Raw genomic sequence first — 27,317 nt, forward strand, 5'->3', positions numbered from 1 at the left:
ATATATATATATATATATATATTAGCAAAGATAATTATAAATTACTTTAAACTTATTATAGTTTAAACTTTAAACTTATAAATGGGTACTTATAAATTATATATATATATATATATATTAGCAATGATAATTTATAGATTTTCAGATCACAACATCACTGTCACCATCACATCCTCATTAAGGATTATGAGTCAGCGGCTCAAGGATTATGAGTTCTGGACAAACAGCCCCCAACTATTCGCGTAACCAAACACAGTTAACAAAAAATAGATCAAATGGTGTAGAAGCGCCTTTAAAACCCTTGAACCAATCTGTACCGTCCATTATTAGGTCAGCCTCCTTATAAAAGCCTACAAAACACATTTTCATTCTCTTGTCTCATTGCTAAAGACTATGGTTTTCACTCTCTCAACACAGCACAGCTTAGCTTCACAGGACTCAGCCTTGTTTTTCATTTTTCTTATCTGGGTTTTCGAATGGGTAGCCTTGTTTTTCATTTTTCTCATTTGGGTTTTCGTTGTTTTCATTTACCAGCCGAAATAGCCGGTACGTAGCTGGTACGACCAGTAATTTTTTCGGCATGAAACAGGGGTGTACCTGTGCCGATGCACTGACTGGTACGGTATGGTATCACCCACACTAATTTGATGACAACTCAATGATGCTTTCTTGATTATTTCAAAATTATTTTGTAGCATTTTGTTTTATGTTTTAGCACTGATTATTGGCATGTTGGACTTAATTAAGAAAAAAAAATGGCATATTGGACATTTTTTAGCATTGTTTGTCACTATTTAGTGCTCTTTATGGACCAGTCATGGGATTGCGCCACCACTCAATGATGTCTTTTAGTCAAACTTTTTAAAAGCTTCATTGTAATTAGAAAACAACCAATGGGTTCTAACTTCTAAGTTCATTAATTAATTACCAGTTGGTTCTAAATTTATTAATGGAAATGCTAACGAGTGATCTTAGGGCACTGGTTAATAATCCATTTTAGGAAAGTTTTGATACAATTTTTATGGAAAATGAAAAAAGTTGTTAAAATATTAATTTTTTTTTTTCATTTCCCATAAAAACTTTTTTTAAATGGATTATTAACCAGTGCTCTAATGGCACTCGTTAGCATTTCCCTTTATTAATTAAGGTGGTAATTTTTTTGAGTGATAATTACAACATGCTGCTCTAGACCCCCAAGCACTTTGTACAAGGGGAGGTGCTAATTCAGTTACAAAACCTTTAGCAATTAATGTGGTAATTAGAAAACAATTCATGTGCTGGGCATGTGAACTAGTTGGTTCTAAATTTATTAATTAAAAAAATTTCAATTTGTGATATAAAATGAGATTAAAATGTACTGTTATTTGTTGTTATTAGTTCCAACTAAACCAACTATTATTGACTTAATCTTTTGAGAAATGAGGATATCCAAATATTTTCGAGTATTTGATTATTCTCTTGGGTCATTGGATTTATTTGTGTATGCAATGCCCTAGTTCCACACATACCAAACTATTATAGTGAGGAATCTTTTAGAGTGATGACTTTTCAATTGTAGATATTAAATGTTTTCTAGTCACTGAGGATGCTTTTGCCATTTTTGGATGTATTTTTAAACTTTATTTTGCACTTCCAACCTTCTGTGAACTCTGTGGGGATTTTTGAATATTTTATTTTATTTTATTTTTTTTGCTAAACTACACGTAGTTTAGCCATCAGGTGTGTTCCCACCTCTTCATTTTTCTGTAATGATTGCCAACCGTTTTTTTTTTCTTTTCATTCTCTTCATCTCCCTCATCTTTTCACATTTTCTAACTCATCAAATTCTCTTATTTCTTTTTCTCCACAAAAGTTTCTGCCCTCTCTCTCATTCCCTCACAATCTAACTTTCATCTTTTCTTCAATCTCAACTTCTCTCTTAAACTTTCCCATCTCCTTCAAGTCTAGGATAAGTTCCTACGTCCTCTCCACTTATACTTTCCATCTCATTTGCTGGAATGGAGCGGTAAGGCTAACAGTGGCTCCTCTTTTGACCTAAAAATCACAACAACACCTTTTGGAGGGTGCAAGGGCCAAATCAGTAAGTTTTTCAAACTTTTCTTATCTTTCAAATTTTCCTTTGATTTTCTATTTCAATTTGCTTTTAGATCTATAAATGCTTGGGTTTTGATTTAGAATGGATTTAGATGAAAACCTGACACTCTAGGAGGGGTAGGAACATGTTTAGGTTGAGAAAAGTTTGGAGATGTCAAAGAACAACCTTCTGTGTTTGTTCCTGAGTGTGTAGATTCGGGCCTGCGTGAAAGGACTTGTTCTTGCGTACGCAGCCTGTGTTTATGCATACACAGACTTGTTCTTGCATGCGTGTATCTGTTCTTTAGTTAATGTGTGTGCATGATCCTCTCTATGTACATGTGCAGAATTCTGCATATGTGGGGTCTTTCCTGCATACACATGGCGCCACGCAAAAAACCTAATTTGGACATTTTAGTTCATTTTTCACTCGTTTTTCATTTGTTTGCAATTTTAACATCATCATTCACCATTTTTGAACTCTAATGTACATTTCATGTCACATTTCATCCTATTATGCACTCAATATCATTTTCCCACCATTTCCTTCACCTACTCATGAATCTAATCCCATTCTCTTTTTGTAGGTATTAGCCCCATATTCTAGTAGGGGTAGCACTAACCGGGTCTTGGTGTGGTACTCCATCCTGATCGAGGAGACTTAGGGTCATATTCATGTTGTGGATTTCGAGCCTATTGTTTGTCTGATGCTTAAGAGGTTTGCCAATGCTGTCTTGTTGCAGACCTTGGCTGAAAGGTGGTGGGATACTACCCACACCTGCCACATTGCTGGCCTGGAGATGGCCATCATTTCTCATGACTTCCATCGCATGATTGGCTTGTAGTTTGATGGGGTCCCAATTAGTCTAAAGGATGAGTCAGACATTTGGTTGGGCATAGAAATGCTAGGGAGGAGGTATGCTATTGAGATAATTGGCTATACTGATCTTAAGGCAGATTTTATGCATCGTTTATAAGGGACGCCTGAGGAGTGTCTTCGGATGGCCATGGTCTTTTTGCTGTACTTGTTAGGGGCATACTTGTTTGCCAATGGTGGGTAGATAGTGTCCTTGAGGTAGTTGACCCTTTTCTAAGACTTTAAGAGGTCTCGGGCTGCCAATTGGGCTCGTTATGCTTGGCTTACTTCTACTCCTCCTTGGATACTCTTAGTCGGGGGACACCGTGCTAGCTAGTGGGGCCTTAGAAACTCTTTGTGGTTACTCTCTCTCTCTCTCTCTCTCTCTCTCTCTCTCTCTCTCTCTCTCTCTCTCTCTCTCTCTCTCTCTCTCTTGTAGCTCATGCACTCTCATTCTTATCATCATGTATTCACATGTCATCTAGGTTAGAATTATGTACCATATTCTTGTTAACTGCATCTATCACGTTCCAAACCCGATACCCAGATTTGTGACCATGACTGACATGTTAATATCAAGCCTAAACCTGGTATTAACAAGAACCAACTAAACTTTTTACAAAAGCTTTAACAAAAGCTTCCCTCTTTTCTATCATTTTTGTTTCTTTACTTCTTGGGATAACTTTTCACTTGATATTCAGAGCATCTACACTATACCTAAAGAATAACATAATCCACATATCATTTAATTTCCACACTTTCACATAATACATCTCTTAATACTTTAAGGTACACAACTTTCATTAGATCCTAAAATACATCATACCACGAAACTAAACATCAGATACAAATTTGGGATCTATACATTTAAAACTAAAACCAGCTCTTTCCAAAACTCGACGAAGGCTTCTTATGCTCCAAACTAAAACCTGTTGACTGAAAGAGTGGAAAGGGTGAGCTACACAGCTTAATAAGGGTAAGATATATAAGAATTTAATAAGAATGCATGTAAATCAACTCATTTCATTTTATATATGTTTAAATAGGAGAACATCTTTTCATGCATAGTATTTTATACTGTTCATAATACTAACTAATATGCTCTTCATAGGAAAGTATATAAGGCTTCCTATGCTCCAAACTAAAACCTGTTGACTGAAAGAGTGGAAAAGGTGAGCTACACAGCTTAATAAGGGTAAGATATATAAGAATTTAATAAGGATGCATATAAATTAAATCATTTCATTTTATATATGTTTAAATAGGAGAACATCTTTTCAAGCATAGTATTTTATACTATTCATAATACTAACTTATATGCTCTTCATAGGAAAATAATTGTTCTCCTTTTTCTTATCAGAATAATATTACCAAAACCTTTCGGATTGAACTTCTTTAATTTCTCACAAAGTCACCAAATATAATATTGATTATTTAAAATCACACACACACACACACATATATTCTCATTATCAAATAATCATTTTAACTTAAATCAGATAATTGGTAACTTTGTCTTAAACTAGAAACATCTTAAAGAATAACAAAACTTTTCTTCATAAACTTCTTTTCGTAAAATATTATAACTTTCATAGTCATAGAACTTAACGTTTCACAAAGAACAGACATCTGATAACTTTTAACATAAACTTGTACTTTCATTAGAAGTTTTATTTTACAAAACACTAAAACCTCTTTATCAGATTCTTTAAAGCACAACAGAACTTCAGAAACTTTATCTTTAAAGAACAACTTTTCCTTTCATCAGAAATTTCTTCTTTCCATGAGAGCTTTTAACTTTTCACAATGCATTTAAACAAAATCATTCTTTCATGATTAATAACATAATATAACTGTTCATAAATAACATATTGGTTAGTCTATATCTGATAAATTTGTACTTATTTGGGAGGCTTTTAGCACCACTATGCTAGGCATCTAGCATTCCCCACAATGCCAAGTATTTCCGAGATCACATCATAATACATATCTTCAACCATGAGGGTAGGTTGGCATCCTCCACAAGTTGGTCGTTACTAACAAGGGCAGGTACAGTAGAGCCAGTCCCACTTTTAATGGCTAATCAGATAACATTTCCATAGAAAGCTAGTAATTTAACCCCTACTGGCCGAGTTCAGATAGTCAGAGGACCTAACCTGAAAACATTTCATACTTATACATCATACTGAAATTCATAGTTTGCATAACATTTCATAATAAAAAACATTTCTTTGATGCACTTTTGAGTATCCGGTGGAGTATTCCTACTAAAAAACAGGGCTGTCTTCTTCCGGTTTAGTTGCTGGCCAGTAGATATCTCATATACTTGGAGAAGGCGTATGAGCTCTTCACACTCCTCCAGAGTTGCTTGGCAAAACAACAAGCTATCGTCCGCAAAAAACAAGTGTGAGAGCTGTGGACCCCGTCTACAAATGGAGATACCATGGATTCTTTGCTCCAAGGCAGCCCTCCGGATCAACGACGATAGACCTTCTGCACACAACAGAAATAAATAAGGAGAGAGAGGATCCCCCTGGCGTAGGCCTCGTGTTGGAGTTATAAGCCCTTGGGGAACCCCATTGATCCGAATAGAATAGGTAACTGATGAAATACACTGCATGGTAATGTTAATCCATTTTGGATGGAAACCCATTCTTTTCATAATTTGCTCTAAACCCCCCCATTCAACTCTGTCATATGCTTTACTCATATCTAATTTCAAAGCCATTTCCCCTTTCAAACCACCCTTCCTTTGGCTAATGTGGTTCATAACTTCAAAAGCTACCAAAATGTTATCTGTGATGAGTCTATTTGTCATGAATGCACTCTGGTTCTCACTAATGATTGTTGGTAAAATAACCTTCAATCTATTTGCTACACATTTTGATGCAATCCTAGAGACCACATTACTCAAACTAATGGGTCGGTATTTAGCTATTTTCTTGGGGTTTTTTACTTTAGGGATAAGTGTGATGTGTGTTTCATTAAATTTTGGTGGTATAATACCTAAATTCAGAAAATCCAGTACACATTTTATAACACAATCACCAACAGTAGGCCAGAAATGCTGATAAAAGAGAGGGTTCATACCGTCCGGTCCTGGGGCTTTCAGTGGGTGCATTTGCTTGAGTGCCTTCCTCACTTCTGATGCTTGGAAGTCTCTGATCAATAGTGCATTCATGGGCTCCGATACCTGAGCATCAATAGCTTCAAGAAGTTCCTCCTGTACAGCGACTTGATTGCTGGCAAATAAATTCTGATAATATCTTACTGCAATTCCTTTTACCACCTCTGGGTCCTCCTGCCACTGATTTGATTCATCCATTAAACCTATGATAGTGCTCTTTCGTTTCCTACTTGATGCTCTCTCATGGAAATATCGCGTGTTTTTGTCTCTGGATTTTGCCCAGTTACTCCGTGATCTTTGGTGCCACATATCCTCCTCCATGGCATAGAGTTTGTTCAATTCCACCCTTGTCTCTCCTATTTGTTCCTGCTTAGAGAGGCCCACTGCTTGTGCTTCCAGAGTCTGTAGTTTCCCCTGTAAACGCTCTATATTCTTCCCAATATGGCCAAAAACTTGTGAATTCCAAATTGATAATGCTGTCCTACAGTGCTCCAGGCAGTGCTCCAAGGTGTTTTCCCTTCCCATATGTATCCCTGTTTCCCATGCTTCTTGAACAACTTCTGCACATTGCTCGTGCTTAAGCCACATTGATTCAAAACGAAAGAGCTTCTTACCTCTTTTCTGTCTTGTGCTTTGTTCGAGTTTTAGCAGCAGTATACAATGGTTAGACGCCGAGTTTGCTCGGTGATAAAGCCTTGCCTGTGGGAAAATTCTACTCCATTCAGTTGTCGCCACTGCTCTATCCAATCTTGCTCGAATACACCCATAATCTCTTCTATCCACTGCCCAAGTGAACCAAGAACCAGTAAAACCCAAGTCTCTTAATCCATTAATATCCAAACATTGCCTAAAGTTCGCGATCTGTCGACTAGATCTTTCAACCCCCCCTTCCTTTTCGTTGACGCTCAGAACCTCATTAAAGTCACCGATGCATACCCACGGTTTATTGAACCTTTGCCCAAGTCTTGTTAAAACCTCCCATGAGTCTATTCTCTTATGTGTTTCAGGATTTCCGTAAAACCCAGTTAATCTCCATATTCCAACTTCACTACCCGAATCAATCAAAGCATCAATGTACCACCGATTTATGAATTTTACTGAGACCTTCAATTCAGACTTCCACAATAAAGCTAAGCCCCCGCTTCTGCCTACGCTTGGCACAGCAATCCCCTGCACCAAGCCTATATCATGCTGTACCCTTTTCATCTCATCCACTTCTAACTTGGTTTCTATTAGAAAAACCAAGCTGGGATCTTCTCTTCTTATTGCCCTCTTAAGGGCCTGAACTGCCCAAGGGTTCCCAAGCCCTCGGTAGTTCCAACTCATTATACTCATTGTCCTCGGCGGGGTTGCGCAGCAACCTCCGCCGATCCCAGAAACTTTTGAAAAACCTTACCCAATGCGATCTCATCGATGTCAATTTTTGCTCTCTTTTCCTGTACCCTGTTCGGATCCGTCTCTCCCAGTGGAGGCAGCAACTTCCTCTTTGGTCCGTCCTCCAATAAGCCTCCTTCCATGGCCACCGTGTTTGTTGCCTCTCTATTAAGCCGTTTCCACGTTCCTTTCGTGCTCTTTTGAGAAAACCCATCATTCTCTTTACTCTCCAATCCATCTCCGCTGAAATCCCCAGAATGGTTGTGTCTTCTGTTCTGTCTTGTGGTTTTGGGTGTTGTGTTATTTTTCTGTAAGGGCTTCTTTGCTTGGCTAGGCTTTTTTACGTTTGTTACCTTTAGTGGCCCCGTATTAGATGAGTCTTCTTCTGTTGTAGCATAAATGCCCAAGCCCATTATTGAGCCCACCATTCCTTCCTCATCTGGGCTTGGGCCCATTCCTTTTGTATCTCCACTAGCCCGGGCCTTCACCCCATCAATCTTCCCTCCTTTGAATTCAAAACAGTCACCTTCCCTCTTCGTATCTTTTGTCTTGGTCAGAGATCCCAAGATACCTGCTGCAGCAGTCACGTTCTTCCCCAGCTCCTCATCGATTTCTGCTAATGTCTTTTCAAACATATCTCCATTACCCACTGACATTGATGTCCCCGGATTTTCCTGCGTAATTTTTGTGTCGTGTTGTACACGTTTTGCTTCTTCCGTTTCCGCCGTGAGTTCCACCTCCATTCCACCCGCCTCCTCCATTGCATTCTTACTTCGATCTCCCTTCTTCGCCACAATGATGTCCATGGGCCTTTCACTTGAGCTACTAGCCTTCCCTTTCTCCCTAGTATTGACCTGTACTCTCTGGGGGCGTTGGAGATTTTCTGGTTTCGCCCTTAACCAAGCTCCATATTGCTGGTTATGTGGCTGTAGTGAGCCTCGACTTCGTAGCCATATCCCACAGTCTTTTTCATCATGATTCAGTTTGCCACACCAATAGCAAAAGATCGGCAATCGTTCATATTTAAACGATACCCACACTGACGTTGGTCCTCCAAATTTAACTAATCTTCCCCGGCACAACGGTTGAGTGGTATCCACCTTCACACGGACTCTAATATACTTTCCCAGGAGATTTGCCGTTGCTGGGATGTCTACCTCTTCAACTTCGCCCAACGTTCTCCCAATCCTCTCTCCAGTTTCCTTTGTCATTCTTCTGGCTGGGATGTCATGAAGCTGAACCCAGAAACTAACCATATCAAAACTAATATTTTGTATTTGTTCCTCCTCACCCAACTTGTGTACTGCTAAAAGATACTTGTCAAACGTCCATGGGCCATTTGTTAGAACACGAATCATGTCTGTCTCGTCTTCAAATAAAAAGATTGCTTTATTCTCGCCTAGATCACGAACCTCGAAACTCAGGTCCGTCCTCCATGCACTTTTCAGTGTATTTGCCACAGCTTCAAGGTTGACTCTCCTTTTCGTGAAGAACTTTGCCACAATGGCTGCCCCTTCAACCAGCTCTGTGTCTTGGAGGTCATGCTCAACTACTTCTCTTTCAGTGGGGGAGAGGTTCCCCCATTTCTTCGTTACTTCATCCATTTTTCACTCCTTCAGTTGCCAACTATCGTTTCCACCCCGAGGGAGAAATTGTTGCCAGCCTTGCTAGCAAAATTTTCTACTGCTAAGTTTTCACCAGAAAGCCTAGAGAGAAAAGACTTGGCAAATCCTTCTTTTAATTTATGATTGGGACATTGATTTCATCCTAGAAAAGTTGCGACAATACAGAATGTTCTCTTCTCCTTGAGAGAACCTTCGACTCAAATACACTTCTTCATGTTGCAGCAAGCTTAGGCCATGAACAGATTGTAGAAGCGATCCTCTCGATCCAACAGTGCCAAGAACTTTTAACGGCAAAGAACTCCAGTGGCGACCTTCCTCTTCATGTAGCTGCAAACGCTGGGCATCTGCCCATAGTTGTTAAACTTTTGAACAGGTCATTTCAACTCTTTATGGCACAAAACTCCGATGCTGCAATTGCTAAGCATTCTGCCAGAGTTTATTTCGTCGTGATGTCTCACCAGTATTATGAACTTTTAATGGCAAAAAACTCCAATGGCGACCTTCCTCTTCATGTAGCTGCAAATGCTGGGCATTTTTCCATTGTTCGACATCTGGTCACGTTGTCTGACGAGTATCACAGAGAATTTTTATGGGTACAAAAATCCAATGGCGACCATCTTCTTCATTTAGCTGCAAATGCTGGGCTTTCGTCCATAGTTCAACATTTCATCACGTTGTCTCACCAGTATCAAGAACTTTTCATGGTACAAAACTCCAAGGGCGAGCTTCCTCTTCATTTAGCTGCAAATGCTGGGCATTTGTCCATAGTTCAACATTTGGTCAAGTCGTGTCACCAGCGTCAGGAACATTTAATGGTACAAAACTCCAATGGCGACCTTCCTCTTCATGTAGCTGCAAATGCCGGGCATCTGTCTATAGTTCAATATTTGGTCAAGTTTTCTTACAGGTGCCAAGAACTTTTAACCCCAAAGAACTCCGGTGACAACATTCCTCTTCCTTACCCTCCTGTAGATGCTAACCAAAAGCTGCAAGATCGCTATACTTCTAAACTACTGAGGGTGAAAAATAAAGAGGGGAATACTCCTCTACATCTGGCCTTGATCAAAAAATATGCAGAGGACTTGAATTTGGAAAGCAACTACCATAAGGTGGCCAAGTTTTTAATTGAAAAAGATCCAGATGCGTGCACAGATTTAAATGAGGCAAACAAAGATCCTCTTGATTTGGCAATCAAAGCTCAAGATAAGGAGCTTCAGCAGCTCATGTCAAGTAAGTCACCAACTAGATATGCAGGGTACGTTGCCATTTTTGTCTTAATATGCAAAATAGACATAATTTCCTACCTCACTGTGTCTTGTACTGGTAAACTTCATGATTAGGTTATCTTATTTTGTTAGCTGAATGAATGGTATGTGCAGTGCAATGCAATGAAATTTTATCTCTTGATTACAAGCAGAATTTTACCTCTCATTTATTTTACACCGTAATTTCGATAGAAAAAAAAAAAATTGTAAAATAAAATCCAAATCTACACAAAGAAAAAAAGAAAAAAAAAATGAAATAATGAAATGTTGCTTGGTCTTAATTGTTGCCAGATCATCTTGGATTTTCCGAGGCCCCTGCTTGGGGTGACGCTGAGATGCAGAAAGAGCGCAATAACTCACTCATACCTGAGTTGGAGAGAGTTCCCCACAAGTCAAGACAAAGTTGAAAGCATGGATCCTGAATTGTATTGTGCTGTAAAGAGTAAGAATATTGATTTCATCAAAGCTCAAGATCCAGAACATTCTGCTCTCTCTGGCAAAACCCCTGAATTAAATACAATCCTTCTTCTTGCTGTTTCAAGCTCAGACGATGATCATCAATTTGTACAAGCGATCCTGGAGATCCAACTGCTCCAAAAATTTGTCTCGGAAAAGAACTGCAATGGCGACCTTCCTCTTCATGTAGCTGCAAGTGCTGGGAATAAGAAAATAGTGGAACTTTTAGTCAAGCGGTCTAATGGGCAGTTGCAAGATCACTCTACAATGGGAGAAAAATATGGAGGGGATACTCCTTTGCACCTGGCCTTGATAAAAAAATTCCAAGAGGGTCGTAACTTGGCTTTGAAAGCCAAGTACAATGAGGTGCCAGGTTCTTGGTTAAGAATGGTCCAGAACTGTCCGTTTATTATCCAAATAAGGAACGCAAGTTTCCTCTCTATTTGGCGGCAGAGGCAGGAGATGAGGAACTTTGTGAAGCTCATGATAGATACCGTTCCCTGCTGCCATATGGCAAATTAATTGTTCACGCTGCTATTTATTATCTCATGACAATTACTAACCTGCCATATGGAAAATCAGTTGTTCATGCTGCCATTAAAGGTTCCTTTACTGCGAGGAAAAAGGTAATTTTCAATTTCAGAGTATCTTAATAGTTTTTTCTTTTTTTTTTTTTTTTTTTTTGAGGATGAGAGTATCTTAATAGCCAATACACTTACTTCTTTTTTCCTTTCCCCTTCAATGTTGTGAACATTTATGGTTCCTATACAAAGGGGAAAATAGGTAATTAACAAATTTTGCGTTAAAAAAAAAAAAAAAAAAAAACTTCAAGGTGCATCCATGCACACTCCTTTTTTTTTTTTTTTTTTTTTTTTTTTTTTTTTTTTTTTTTTTTTTTTTTCGACTTGTCTTTAATATTACTTTCATAAAAATATAAAAAAGTTGTGAAATCCACAACAAGTTTTTAAAAATATTTCATAAATTAATACCCTTATCATCTATTGATTTTTTCCTTATTTTTTAACCCGCTATTCACACTACTATTTTTGGTTCCTATACCATGAGGAAAGTACATAATTTTCAATTTTAGGGTGTCTCATTACATAGACTTCTTTTTTATTTTCCCTTCAATGTATCTCAATACATATAGTCACATACAAGTAAATGTTGATTAGGTTATCTTATTATATCATTTTTTCCTATATTATTTGTGTGGGTTTTTATTGGGTATGCCTTGTGCAATGCACACTTGTAGAACACTATTACTTGTTTAGATCCCCAATTTTAAATAATGGCTAAATTGCTTTTTCTCTAACTTACAAAGTGTGGAACAAGAGTAAATGAAGCGCAATAAACCAAAATTACTTTAGTGCATAAACATGTACAATAAACAATAAATGTCAAGCACAAAGTGTAAGGGAAGAGAGATGCAAACACAAGATAACACGGTGATGTGTTATTAAAAAGAAACCAAAAAACTCAGCGTAAAACGTCTCCGCAATCTTCTAAGTCAAAATTGATCTACTAGTGAATAAGTTGAAGTACACCAATATCAAAAAGACCCTCTAACTTAATCTACCCAATATACTTTAGCCCTCCAAGCTCTAGCTACCAATGGACTTCTCGGAGTCTTGTCTTCATTAGTTATTTGGATAACTAGTGAAGAGAAGACAATATATCTTTTCTACTCTGGGTGATTCTTGCTTAGAGATCCAACAATATATCTTTCGAACCGTTGAATTCACTTCCTCTCACTCTTATGGCTCTATGGCTCTTAAACCTAAGCTGCCTCTAGAACCTCTCAACCACCTTTTTCCTTCCTTAGTTTCTCATATTTATAACTCGAAATTAGTGGAGGAATCATGATTACTCTTAGGGTTAGTGGGAGAGGAGGTCCAATGTTGTTATCGCTAAATAGGTGTTTAGTTGGGAGTGGGGTGTGGTAAGAGTGGCATTGGAACTGGTTCCCACCTCAGGATGTGATGTTCGGCAGTGGTACTTCTCAAGATGGTATCAAGCACCCAGGATATGGCCTTTCCAAGCAGTCATATTCGTTGGAGACATGATTTGCCAGGCAGCTCCCTAGCCCTGAACCTATGGGCATATATTACAATGGCCTGCCTAACGGGTTCTAGGCTGAACCTAATGAAATGAGGTTCGTGTCCATGGCCTTAGTAAGCCTTAAGCCCAGTTTCTGACAAGGGTGTTAGGACCATGGGCCGTATTGTAGAGCTGGAGTTCAAGACCCAAATGGCCCTGGAGGTCCGGTGTTGTATAGCCTCCTTCTTACAATTTTGTGGGTAATGAGGATATATATAGTATGAGTGAAGGGTATAAAAGTCACACTTAAAATCCTAGCTATCAGTGTATTTTGCGAGTCATCTCACGAGTTGGCCAAGTAGTGAAACTCACTGACTCTTCAGCTTTCGACATGTGATTCTCATGTGACCTTCAACTGTCTTGATCAAATCTTTACCAACTTTATACTAAACCCATTACAATAAAATCCCACAAAATACAAGGAAATAAATTAATGTAATTACAACACTTTTTGTCATAGAATAAAGCCAACATAAATGTTATATGAAAAATCATAACTTAACACATTTAACCTTTCACCTCACCCCATCTTTTTATCAATGACTAGTTTAAGCCACAAATGTAGAAGATTAAGAGATTTGGTTCCACCCCCTAACTTCTTGAACTCTTCCACTTTTAATTTCATTAATTTCAAAAATGAAAGGTCTTCTCCATTCAATGATAGTTTTTCATATTATAACACCTGTTATTTTATATATTGAACGGTTTTAGACCCCTTAAAACAACCAGATTAACCTAGTTAATTAGCCAAGTGATTAACTTAGGCAATTTAAGTAATTCTAGGTTATCACAAACATACAATCATATCAAAAGTATAAAGCAGTGGAAATATAAAAGACATAATGATATGATCACCTAGGAAACCACACGGTAAAAACCTGGGGAGGATTTGACCTAGCTATTCTTAAGGTAAACCTGAATCCACTATGCGAAAGAATCGAAGTTCATACAAAAGGACTTACAAGCTCCCTGCTTGACTTCCTAATGCTACTCACCAGTAGAACTAATTGACACGACCATGTACAAGCTCCGAATCTACGGACTCCTTCTTTCTTGGATTCTCCAATCAGCTACAAGCACCCACACTTGATATTCTTTAAACTTCAATGGTAGCAACTGAGTTGATCATCAAGATGTTAAAGTAATCTCTACCTTGAAAACCCTAAGTTTTGTGTAAAGGAAAGCTCTTCTAGATCTCACAAAATATTTACACAAAACAGTAAAGTATGAGCAACAACTCAACTAGAGCAACTCTAAAAATGTGGCTAGGGTTTTTCTTTATATACTTAGGGTAAAAACAGAAAACCCAAAACATTTAATGAGTTAGGGCTGAGCTGGAAAATTCTGCAGAAAAACATTCTGCCCGAGATTCAATCGATCGAGTCTTTCTTTCGATCGATTGAGCCAGGCCGAAATGCACCAATGCATCTGCAACCTCTTGATTCCAACTTTACATGAAAGACCCAACTTTGAGCAAGCCTAAACAAGACTAAACAACCTGTTTTTATCATGGTTTGCCAACAATACAAATTAGAGTTCTAAGTACATAAAATCCTAAATCTTTAAAACCTAACAAACTCCCCTTTTGGCAATCCGTGACAAAACACAAACACTAAGTTCAAAGTTTACAATTAAAAAGCCCTTTAGAAAAATAATGCTCATAAAACCAAAATTCAATCCTAACTACTATCCATCAGTTGCAAGTGTAGACAGCAGCTCAATTGAATCAACTTGTTTATTCCTGAAATACTCAACAAACGCATAAATGCATGTATGACAGAAAATAGTATATAAACAGGTATAACATTCTTGTATGATTCACACAACACACAATAAAGACATATATCAAATGAATAACTCATAGAATATAAATCAATAAACAGTGAATCCAAAGAAACAAGAATAAAAAAGAAAACATGTATATCAATCAATGTTACTCCCCCTAACATGAATATCCCCAAAAAAAATAATATACAAGGTGAAGCGCCTAAATACAATCTAACAGCTCCACTAGCTCCTCAAAACAAAAAACTCTCCCTAACTACAAAACTCCTCTACAAACTCTACTCCCCCTTTTATGACGGAATGCCAAAGGGCAATCACAATCCATCATCAAAAGGAGATGGTGAAGGTGAACGAAGATGTGCCAGATCAGCTCGCAACGCACGGATCTCGTCAAGAAAGTCCACCAAAATTTGACTATGAGCCACCTGAATGGTCATGACAGTTTCTAAAGTACGATGGATATCAAAGTCATCTGATGGAGGTGGAGGAATAGTAGCAGCAGTAGCAGCATCATCAGGATCAGGAACATTCTCACCAGTAGGACCTGTAGAAGAAGAGGGAGGAGGTGCGGACCCAGAAGGTGTAGACTTAGGGTGTTTAGAGCCAGCTCGAAGGTGAGCAGCTCTCTGTCTAAGAAAAGACGCACCTATAGGACCAATGACATGCACAGGCTCAGAGGAAGGGAAACCACTAAGATCAAGATAAAGAAGAATCCTATGGATAAAAATAGGATGAACAAGGGCATGAGAAGAAGATGAACTCCTATACACTTCGTTCAAAGAATGAAGAAACAAATGGGGAAAACTGATAGGAGCATCAGTAACTAGAGCATACAAAAATACACACCTCTCGAGAGAAATGGTGTGCAAATGAGAAATAGGCCAAAAACAGTGACACGCTATCCTAAAGAAAAGATAGTGTAGCTCAGAAAGCTCAACAGTGGTGATCCTAGGATTAGAACCCCATTAGATAGATGACCTAGTGATGTAAGACATGACATCGCTCAAAACTAGAGACTCATCATAAGGGTAGACAGGGTGCTGGACCAAGGGTACCCCTAGAGCACCAGCCACTACTGTAGGAGTAATGGTGTACTCTACGCTTTGTATCCAACTCTTGACTAAAGTGTTGGAATCATAGACGCGGATCAAGATGTTCGAGTAGAACTCTTGAATCAAGGTAGCAGGTGGAGGAGGATCAGAAATATCCACCAAGGGTAGCTAGTCCCTACGCTCTAAGTTTGCCCTAATGGCAGGATCCAACTCATCTAGAATGACAGACTGCTCAGACCATATCTTACACCTAAGGTTCAGCTTCTCAAAGATTTCCTGGTTTTTCTCACGAGAAAATTTCTTATGGTTAAAGGATGGAGGGGAAGGAGTAGGTGAAGGGACAAACCTACGAGCCATAGTTTTCTTAGGTATAATGCTAAGGAAAAGACAGAGACACAAGAGAAAACCAAAAGAGAAACAATAAAAACCAAGGGCAGACTTATAGAAAAAAACCTATATGATGCATGAACAGTCAAAATGCCATGATGCATGTACTAATGCAGTAAACAAAGTTCAATTGCACAAAATTGGCTCGAGCATATAGTTTCTAACCAAAAACCCCAAAAATTTGAAAACCACTTAAAAAATTGAAGCAGATTGATGAATTAAGCATTACAAAATACAATACATAGATTATAATGCCTAATTACATCCAATCAACAAGCTAATTTCATCAATTTCAACCTAATTGAACAAAATCCCCAATTCGAAACACTTATAAACCCTAGAAATTTCAATTCTCCACAAAATCCAAAATTGATCAAATTAAACTATCAAGAACATGTTTATAGCGTGTCCCCATAAAAACCCATTGATCAATTTCACAAAATTGGGCTTGAAACATCAAAAATCTCAGAAAGAGAGAGGTTCAAAAATATGAGGTAAAATGCATGAAAAATGCAAATAAACTCAAAAATGAGGGGCAAAAGAGACTTATCGGCTTGAGGAAAGAGAAATCTTACAAAAATTTTGGAGGAAAACAACAAAAAAATCGCTGTAGATCCTTGCCTAGTCGGAGAGAGAAAAGAAAGTTTGAAAAAAACTTTTGAAAAAGAAGTTGAATCAGTCAAAGAGTACTGTTTAAAAAAACCTGATTCACGACTTTCGATTGATCGAATCACTCCGAAAGTTTTAAAAAGAATTCCAAATATTTTTGGTCGATCGAAAAATAGAATGGATCAATCGAAACAGGTAGCAGATCACAGTATTTTGAGAAAAATTACAGATTTGAAAAACTCAAACCGATTTTTGAAAATAACTTCTCAATGCATTAAACAAAATGCATGAATATGAGATGAAATGGAATGCTTTTTCAAAAACCCAAATCTGTAATCCCAGTTTCTCCAATGAAAGTTTCAGCTAGTTTTTCCTTTAAATTCACAAGCAAAAAAAATGGTTTGCATAATACTCAAGGTATTTTCAAACTTGGTTGGTCAGACCAAAAACACACACAATAACATATACAGTGTTTAGCAAAGAGTAACTTGTGTAGTGTGTGCAAACTAGTAAAAGTTTGAGATACATGTGAGGTAATATGTGAATAGAAATCAATCACAAAGTCTACAAAATTCATCATATAGAATTTAAAAGCGACTATCACCTAAAAATTTACATCATATAACTCCCATATCTCCTAGAACATAAGCTTGCAATCATGTAAGTTTCTTGAATTTTTGCCTCATAGTTATGTGAGATGGCATTAAGCCTAATAATACACACCAATTTTAATTATGTGAGATGACATCAAACCTAATAGTACATACTAATTTTAAGTATTAAGCAATTAAGCTGAGGCATCACCTTATGTTCTTTTCGTGCATGTGCTACACTTTCTCGAGTACAGAATCTTATGATATGCACTAAAGTGTTCATGATTGGCTAGTGAACAGTGGTGAGATGGTTATTTATGCCTTTCTCAAAAGGCTCAAGTCCAATAGTCAAATAACATGTGACTTCAAGATTAAGACAAAATGATCAAAAACCATAAACATCTTTCCCACATAACATGCACTACAAAACTTCAAACTAGTCAAGTGCAATAAATAAGCTCATCAACACTAAACAAGGTACATACGACATGTTATGTGAAAATAAATTGACCAACCTTGTTTTCAAAAACCAAGAAACATAGTGCCATAACATATTTTGTTTTTCTCCTTTTTTTTTTATTATTTATTTATTAAAAGAGAAAACAAATAAATCCTAGAATGAAATGCATGAATGTAATGCAATGCAAGTCCTAGAACAAAAAAAAAAAAAAAAAAAACACAAAAAACCAAAGAACAATGGTCATAAAGGAATGAGTAATGAAGCACAAGGACCATGTCAGAAAGACTCAATTAAATCGAGTATTTTGCATCCAAAACCTTTTAGATGCACCATAAGCATTAGAGTTCTTATTCACATTCGCGTGATTTCCAATTCCAGGATTGGAATAAAGGTTCAATGCCTTTACCAATTCACCAATGAGTGCCATAGGATCTTGTGCTTGAGGCACATGCACCTTTGATTTGTTTGCTCTCTTAGCAGCTTGAAGCTTGTAACATTTAGGACGAATGTGTCCAGACTTTCCACAATAGTGACAAACCCACGCAAGTTTACCATGTATCTTATCTTTAGAATGGGTAGAATCCTTAGGTTTAGACTCTCCTAGATCAACCCTAATCTTCCTAGGTGGTGAAACTTCTATGGGTTTAACTACCTCACTCACAAGGGGCTTAACAGTTTCACTCACAACCTCACTCGCAGAAGGTTCAGAAGAAGATGAAGGAACAAAGTTTGTGGAATGTGGTACAGACTCAAAGATGCTTTCAATATATCCTAAACCAGATTTATCAGAAGGATACTTTTGAACATGCAACATTTGATCAAGTTTAGAACTAGCAGATCTAGCAATCGATAAATTATGTTCCAAAGTTTTAACTTTATCAAGTAAGAGCATGTTCTCAGATTTAACATTGTTCAAAAGATCATTAGCATCAAACAAATTAACAAGCAAATTCTTCTTTTCAAGTTCAAGAGATTCAATTTTCTTCAGGCCAAGTTCAACATTCATAGCATCCTTTGCAGCAATTTTGCAAAGTTTATTGTAGGCCTCTTGAAGATCTGCATCCTCAGAGAGTTCCTCATCAGAAGGGTTCTCTTCAACAGATATACTTTCATTTACTATAGCAGTAGCAGTGAAAGCAATGAAGTTTCCATCCTCGTCACATCCAGATTCATCAGAAACCTCATTATCACTAAGAGTTACAGCCATAGTTTTACCCTTAGATCTCAAGAATGTAGGACATTCAGAATTCATATGACCATACCCTTGACAGCCGAAACACTGAGCACCTAAAGGATTGTTTGAAGATTGACCAACTTTTTCTCTAGGTTTTTCAAAATTATTAACCTTAGTGGATCATTCTTCCTAAAGTTTTTAGGTTCAACAGTGTTTGTACCTCTTGCCTTTCTATTGTTATTCCTAAGAAAGTTTCTAAAGTTCTTGGCAAGGTATGCAATCTTTGTAGCAGAGAGCTCATCATCAAATCCAGCAACATCAAAATCATCAGCTGACTTAAGAGCCATTGATTTGGATTTGTTCACTTTGGGTAGGTCAGACTCATAGGACTTAAGAAATCCTACAAGCTCATCAACAGGGATAGTGTCTACATCCTTGCTCTCAGTACTGGCAGTCACTTTGGGTCTAAAGTTTTCAGTTAAAGATTTAAGTATCTTCCTAACAATTTTAGGTTGATCATAGATTTCATCTAAATTAAAAGCAGAATTAACAATATCATTTAATTTAGCATAGAATTCATCAAAAGATTCATAATCAGTCATTCTAATGCTTTCAAATCTAGAAGTCAATTGCTGTAATTTATTAATCTTAACTGCCTTTGTGCCTTCATGCACAGTTTGGAGGATTTTCCAAGTAGTGTGAGCAACCTCAACATTAGAGATTCTCTTAAATTCCTCCATAGAAACAGCATTGAAGATGACATTCATAACTTTGCTATTGAAGCCTACTGCTTCTTTTTCAGAAGTTTGCCACTCACTCACAGGAGTAGTGGGCTTCTGTCATCTGTATTCAACAGAATTTCAAACCCTCTCATCAATAGATTTCAGGAATACTTTCATCCTTACTTTCCAATAAGCATAGTTATTCCCATTAAAGTGAGGAGGAACAACAAGAGAGTGTCCATGCTCCATGACAACAGGGGTCAAGGATCAGCTCAGAGATTAAAAAATCTCTAACAAGAGAGCTACTCGCTCTGATACCACTTGAACGGTTTTAGACCCCTTAAAACAACCAGATTAAGCTAGTTAATTAGCCAAGTGATTAACTTAGTCAATTTAAGCAATTCTAGATTATCACAAACATATAATCATATCAAAAGTATAAAGCAGCGGAAATATAAAAGACACAATAATATGATCACCCAGGAAACCACACGATAAAAACTTGGGGAGGATTTGACCTAACTATCCTCAAGAAAAACCTGAATCCACTATGCGAAAGAATCGAAGTTCATACAAAAGAACTTACAAGCTCCCCGCTTGACTTCCTAATGCTACCCACCAGTAGAACTTACTGACACGACTACGTGCAAGCTCCAAATCCACGGACTCCTTCTTTCTTGGATTCTCCAATCAGCTACAAGCACCCACGCTTGATATTCTTTAAACTTCAATGGTAGCAACCGAGTTGATCATCAAGATGTTGAAGTAATCTCTACCTTGAAAACCCTAAGTTTTATGTAAAGGAAAGCTCCTCTAGATCTCACAGGAGATTTACACAAAACAGCAAAATATGAGCAACAACTCAACTGGAGCAACTCTAAAACGTGGCTAGGGTTTTTCTTTATATACCTAAGGTAAAAACAGAAAACCCAAAACGTTTAATGAGTTAGGGCTAAGCTAGAAAATTCTGTAGTATGATTTAATCCTCTCAACAACACTATCAAATTTTGATACAGTGCTTCAACGACATTTAATTTGGGGTTTCTAAAGTGTATTTTTAGGAAAGACAGAGAGATTTTATATGTGTTATTTGTGTTTATTTATATTTTTTAGAAGTGCTTAATCTTTGTAAGTGATTGAGGTACTAGAGGTATGTAAAATTAAACTAAAGATATTAAATAGTATAAATTCATACTTCTTTGTTCAATTGTTGTTATATTTTTAATCTCTTGACATGTATATTTGGTTTTGCAAATTAAAAATTATTAACCTTAAATCATGGATGTTCACCCATCAAAAGTTCACGTGTTTTATTTTTAAAAAAGAAAAAAGAAATACTCCTAAAAAAAAAAGAAATAATAAGAATTTTTATATTAAAAACGTCAAGGGTAAAAACCAAATATACTTGTACACTTGATAAAAAGAAAAATCAATAGGCATGTAGTGGCATTTTTAGGGTCTAATTAATTATGGTTACTTATATATGGATATATTGCATTACAATTTTTTTCTTTATAATTTTAATGACATATAATACATAATCAAAATTAATTTTCCAAACATTATAACACATATGAGTATTATAAAATATCTAATAATGAAAACACGCATTGCGCAGGACAGACGCTAGTAATATAAAAAAACGAATGTGAAAATTTCAAGAAAAGATGCAATGTAATAATAATTAATTTTGGTTACTTATTTTCTACAGATTCTTTTTAAATTTAATTTTTATTTATTAATTAGATATGTATTGTGTGTATGCATACTTATATTTTCCAACTTTTCCATGCATTTTACAAGTTAATGACTAATAAATACTATAAAATAAGACCTGCATCTTGTATTTGTCTCAAGTGGTTAAAGATAAATATTACATGATGTACTTTTTTTTATTAACATAATTTATTCCAAGTAAACATCTATTACTAAAATTTCAATTTTAAAATACTCCAATTAAATCTTAATTGTTATTATTTGTGTACCAGATATCCTATCTACTGTTTTGACAAAATTGCCACATCTCATCAAAGAACAAGTTGATACAAAGATGACTCCCCTTTCCTATATATGCATCATCAATAGGATACTGTGACGGGGTTCGATACTTATTCGGAGAATCTCCAGATTGTGCATATCAAAGTGATCAAGATGGCTTTTTTCCCGTTCACATAGCATCGATGAAAGGACATGTGAAGGTTGTAGAATTTTTTCTCAAACAATATCCAGATATGAGTGAGTTGATAAACCGAGAGGGTCGAAACATTTTGCATGTAGCTGCTTTGAGTGGGAAAGCCAAAATGGTAGCTTATATGCTGAAAAGGAATGACCTTGAAATGCTTATCAATGGAAAAGACAAAAAAGGAAACACCCCTTTACATTTGGCCTCCATGGCCAAGCATCCTATGGTCGTGAGCAATTTGACATGGGACAAAAGAGTTAACCTGAGTTCGTTGAACATTCTAAACATGACAGCGTATGACATCGCATTGGAGTTTAGAGATATTTTCGCATTTCGAGAGGTATGTGATTCTAGAAAGCTTGACATAATTTCAATTGTCAATATATTTCCCATTTTCTTAGATATACATTGCTTCCCAACTAATCTTACAACTAGAAATCAACCAAATACAAGTTACACTATTTAATAACTTTATATTTAATTTTTATAAAAAAAAAAAAAAAAAATCTTACCATTAGATTACAAGTTTTCTATGCTTTTGATATGCACACCAAATTTCACGTTAATCAATCGTCTCCTTAAATTCATGTTTTCTATATAATTTAATACTTTGTAAAAGAAATTTAAATATTTTATAGATAAGTTAGTTTTAGAGATATGATAATATATACAATGTTTGGTTCATGTTACACCAACTATAAGTTTAGCCATTTTTCTTATACATTTCTATAAGGTTGAATTTAATCAACCATTGTGTTGGTTTTATTCCGTACCAAATTTACTTGTAATTTAGCAATTAGTAATCTTGTATTTAAGTGTGATTCATGTCAAGATAGTGTGTGAGAGAGTGTGAGGAAATGCTTAAGATTGTGCAAGGATGTAGAGACTCGCAGCTGAGACTCGTGGGTGACTCGTGACTGGAAAGCCGCCAACTGTAGCACACGAGTGAAGCGTGCAAGAAGATGAACAGTCATGCTAGCTGGAGCACTACAGGACAAAAATACCAGTCTGACTATTCTGTTATCTTGCGGCTTGAACTCGCAATTCAGTCAAGTTGCGAGGCTAAACCACCAACCAGCCCTGTTTTGAAAAACCTGACTCTTCGCATTCCACTCTCACCCTAGTATAAATACCACTTATACCCACGAAATGTAGAGAGTTTCAAGAGAGAATTTTGAGAGAGAAACCCTAAAGAAAAACAAGATTGATTCATTCACAATCTTTCCATAGAGACTTTTCAAATTCCTCTACTCTCATCTTTTCCATTGTTACATCCTTGAGAGGTTCTTACCCAAATCATTTTTTCACCATACCCGCATCTGTGAGAAGACTATTTGGTACTTTGGGAAGCAGTTAGGAAGGGACCAATAGTTATTGGTTGATGCTATAGGTTATAGCGAAATCCGGTAAGCTAGAAAAGACAAAGGTTCGGCGTAACCTCGTTGGAGCAAGATGCTTGTAGGGCTTAGGTATACTGGGTAGATTAGGCTTGGAGGATCAATTGCTGTTCATGTATCACAATTTCATTTTCTAGTGGATTATTGACCGCTTGGGGGCCACAGAGAGGTTTTACGTCGAGGGTTTCGGTTTCCTTTTCGATAACACATCGTTGTGTTGTCCTTGTATTTGCATCTCTCTTTCCTTAATCTTTTCCATTTAATTTCTGCTGTGGATGTGGTTTTATTTGGTTTAGATTATTTATCAATTCTAGTATAAGTTTTTAATCATTTTTCGCACATACATTGTTTGATATAAAGTTTAAATTGGTAATTTGTAAATCGGGAGTCTGAACGTTCATAGCGGTTTATACACTATTTGAACATTCAATTTTATATTTGCAAAATTTCAAAAAGATTAAAGATCAATAGTTCTGTCATCTATAAAATGTTTAATTTCAAATATTTGTATTTTAAAATTATAAATAAAAGATGAGGTTATAGATTTAATTGTAAATAATCTCTAGTTGATATGAAAATTTTCCAAGTTTATTGAGAACGTAATAACATCTAATTCATCAGTTGAATTTTTATTATATTAATTTAATTAAAAAAATATTAAAGAGCAATATAGTGACATAGTCATTAACAAAAAAAAGGTTTCTCATTTCCATGTAGCAATTGACGTGGCTAGCCTTGAGATACGCCGGTGCCAGAAGAGCTCCTCCAAGCGTTCTTAGGAAGAAGCCGCAATGTTTAAAACTTAAGATGTCAGATGTCCTAAATGAATACAAGGATTTGGCCAACACTCTGGTGGTGGTCGCAACACTTGTTATTACTGTAACTTTTGCAGCAGCTTTCACCATGCCGGGTGGCTACAATGGTTCTGGAGGTGTGGCAACTTTCCTAGAAAGGCACATGTTCCACTTATTCGCTATTTGCAACTCTACAGCAATGTGTAGTGCCATTACTGTTGTTGCTCTCATCTGGGCACAACAAAGGGATCTTGGCTTGTTTGATTCTGCCTTCAAATTTGCTGTACCAATGTTGGGACTAACTCTAACAATAGTCTCTATGGCATTCATGGCAAGTAATTATCTAGTATTGAGAAACCTCCACTGGCTTGCCTATCTAGTTTTGATCATTGGCTCATTCTTCATCCTCGCTCTCTCAATATTATATTTTCCCCTTTGTCTACTGAGTTCGCCGCAGAATCTCATCGCTCGCTACACCATCTACTTCGCATTTTACCTTGTGGTTAAAGCTAGCTGGAGTGATGCTGATGATTGGAAAGAAGAATAATCTCCATATGTATGAGGCCTGTAGTCCGAAAATTTGAATTTGTGTGTTGTGGTTACATGTGTCTTATTAAGAACCGCTGTATTAAGAAATCTATATCGACGTTGTGTGTGTTATGATTACTAATGTTCTATTAAGGACTCACTCTGTAGTAAGAACTCTGTATTGTTATTGATACTTTGACCAATGCTTTTCTCCTGGAAATGTTTTGGAGCATTCTCTATTTTAGAACTTGGATCGGATTCAAGTCTCTGTTATATTAACCAGTGTTTACTTCCATGCATTTAGGCAGCTTTTATTAAGAACTATATTATATAAATCACCATCTTTGATGAAAAATAAATTTAATCAATAAAAGAGTTGAATCAACTTATACAATCAATCAAATTTAATCAATAAGTACTTTGTTTTCCTAGAAAAATAACAAACAAAAAACTTATACAATTAATCCAAAAACTCCGGACAGCAACAAGCATTACAACTAACATAGCCAACACTTTTTAAAATCATTTCTACTTGCAAACCTGCACCCCATTGGAACTAAAATATATATAAACAGGGCAGTGGCGACTCTAGAAATTTTTTCAAGGGTGTTCCTATTTTTTTTTTTTTTTTAGTTGAAAGATTCAAAGGCCAAAGCCATCATCAAGTAGATGAATCTTGGATACGTTGTTTTTTTTATCAAATATTTGTCCATAATTTTAGCAAAAGTATAAACAATAAATTATAAGTTGATTTGAAATATTAATAAAATTATTAATTATTATTGTTTAGTTGTTTCATTAATTTGTTTGTCTTTTATAAACTATAATTTGTTATATTTTTTTCATTAATTATAAAATTATTAAATATTATTTAGCCTAACATAACTAAAATCTGAAAAAAAAAAAAAAAAAAAAAAAAAAAAAAAAAAATTGTAAAGAGCAGGCCCACAAAAAGCCCAACATCAATCTTAAATGTAAAGCAAACCAATCTAAACAAAAAAAAAAACAACCCAATAGATGGTAAACAGTAAAGCAAACCCACATATTCAAAAAAAAAAAAAAAAACCAAAACCCAATATACACTGCAAATCACTAAATCAGAAACCTCAAATCACAAATCAGATATCACTAAAGCAAACTAAGACAAAAACGTCAACAGAGCAACGCAGCGAACACTGCAACACAAGCCAACAGATAATCGGGCATCGCCGCATCAGAGATCAATCAGCCAACACAACTCTAGCTCTAGTCCAGAGCATATCGCATCGGGATTCGGGCATCGGAGATCGCTCACTGGATTGGATCAGAGATTGCCGATTGGTCACGTCGCTCGTCGCTCGTCGCTCGGCTCGGTCACGTCGCTTGCTCCGTCGCCCGTCGCTCGTCGCTCGGCTTGCTCCGTCGCCCATCGCTCGACCCGTTGCTCGGCTTGCTTCGGTGCTCGCCCAAGGTATTTCATAACTTCTCTCTTTCTTTCTTTTTCTCTCTGACTCTCTCAGTCTTTCTTTCTCTTTATCTGGAAAATTAAAATGAAAGTGTTTTCTTCCCTCTAACTCTCAGTCTCTCTCTTTTATCTGAAAAATTAAAATGAAGTGAAATCTGAAATGAAATGAATGGGGCTCTCTCTTTATTCTTTTAAGACTTTAACAGTTAATTTAATAATTTATCTCATTTTTTGAATAATTGTGATTGGCTCAGCTTGGTTTAACTTTATTAATATTTTGGCCCTGTTCTTGACTTTTCTTTTTGGCTTTATCCTTTGGTGTTGGTGAGATACAATTAATTGTTTTATTGTGATTTGTGATTGTGAAATTTTCTGATTGGCAGTTGGCTCTTGTGATGGGGTTTGTCTCATTGTCTAATGAGTGGGGTGGGTGGGGTAGGGGTGGATGGGCACATTATATGGGGCTGGGTGAGAATTTGAATTGGGGAAGTAAATGCACATGGGGCCACTAATAAATAATAATTTAATTAATCAATAATTAATAAGGGAAACAACTAATAAACAATAATTAATAATTTAATTAATCAATATATTGTAAAAGATAAACAAATTAAATTATGTTAGGCTAAATAATATTTAATAATTTTATAATTAATAAAAAAATATAACAAATTATAGTTTATAAAAGACAAATAAATTAATGAAACAACTAAACAATAATAATAATTAATAATTTTATCAATATTTCAAATCAACTTATGGTTTATTGTTTATTCTTTTGCTAAAATTATGGACAAATATTTGATAAAAAAAACAAAGTACCCAAGATTCATCTACTTGATGATGGCTTTGGCCTTTGGATCTTTCAACTAAAAAAAAAAAAATTAGGAACACCCTGAAAAAAATTTCTGGAGTTGCCACTGTCTCTCTCTCTCTTTATCTGAAAAATTAAAATGAAAGTGTTTTCTTCTTTCTGACTCTCAGTCTCTCTCTTTTATCTGAAAAATTAAAATGAAGTGAAATCTAAAATGAAATGAATGGGGCTCTCTCTTTATTCTTTTAAGACTTTAACAATTAACTTTAATAATTTATCTAATTTTTTTGAATAACTGTGATTGGCTCAGCTTGGTTTTAACTTTATTAATAATTTGGCCCTATTCTTGACTTTTTCTTGGCTTTATTGTTGGTGTTGATGTGTGTTGGTGTTGGTGAGATACAATTAATTGTTTTATTGTGATTTGTGATTATGAAAATTTCTAATTGGCAGCTGGCTCTTGTGATGGGGTTTGTCTCATTGTCTGATTAGTGGGTTGG

General features: G+C 36.2%; 2 protein-coding genes and 1 long non-coding RNA gene across 3 annotated transcripts; 2 read left to right on the forward strand and 1 right to left on the reverse strand.

Moving 5' to 3' along the window:
• Positions 1 to 3,647: 3,647 nt before the first annotated feature.
• On the reverse strand, positions 3,648 to 5,150 carry LOC136065157 (uncharacterized). Its single transcript, XR_010626791.1, has 2 exons — positions 4,831 to 5,150; positions 3,648 to 4,084 (listed from the first exon to the last, which is right to left on the reverse strand). It is a non-coding gene; the product is annotated as an uncharacterized LOC136065157 (long non-coding RNA).
• A 3,712-nt stretch (positions 5,151 to 8,862) lies between these two features.
• Positions 8,863 to 11,413, forward strand: LOC136065153 (uncharacterized). Its single transcript, XM_065767927.1, has 2 exons — positions 8,863 to 10,285; positions 10,612 to 11,413. Exons 1-2 carry the CDS (start codon positions 9,445 to 9,447, stop codon positions 10,725 to 10,727), a joined length of 957 nt encoding a protein of 318 aa, XP_065623999.1. The 5' UTR covers positions 8,863 to 9,444; the 3' UTR covers positions 10,728 to 11,413.
• A 10,425-nt stretch (positions 11,414 to 21,838) lies between these two features.
• LOC111985737 (protein ACCELERATED CELL DEATH 6) lies at positions 21,839 to 24,578 on the forward strand. The gene is made up of 2 exons (XM_024017391.1): positions 21,839 to 22,180; positions 23,955 to 24,578. Exons 1-2 carry the CDS (start codon positions 21,839 to 21,841, stop codon positions 24,576 to 24,578), a joined length of 966 nt encoding a protein of 321 aa, XP_023873159.1.
• Positions 24,579 to 27,317: the final 2,739 nt, after the last annotated feature.

Source organism: Quercus suber, unplaced genomic scaffold (genome assembly GCF_002906115.3).
Source record: "Quercus suber isolate HL8 unplaced genomic scaffold, Cork oak 2.0 scaffold_864, whole genome shotgun sequence".
In the NCBI taxonomy this organism is placed as follows: Eukaryota; Viridiplantae; Streptophyta; class Magnoliopsida; order Fagales; family Fagaceae; genus Quercus; species Quercus suber.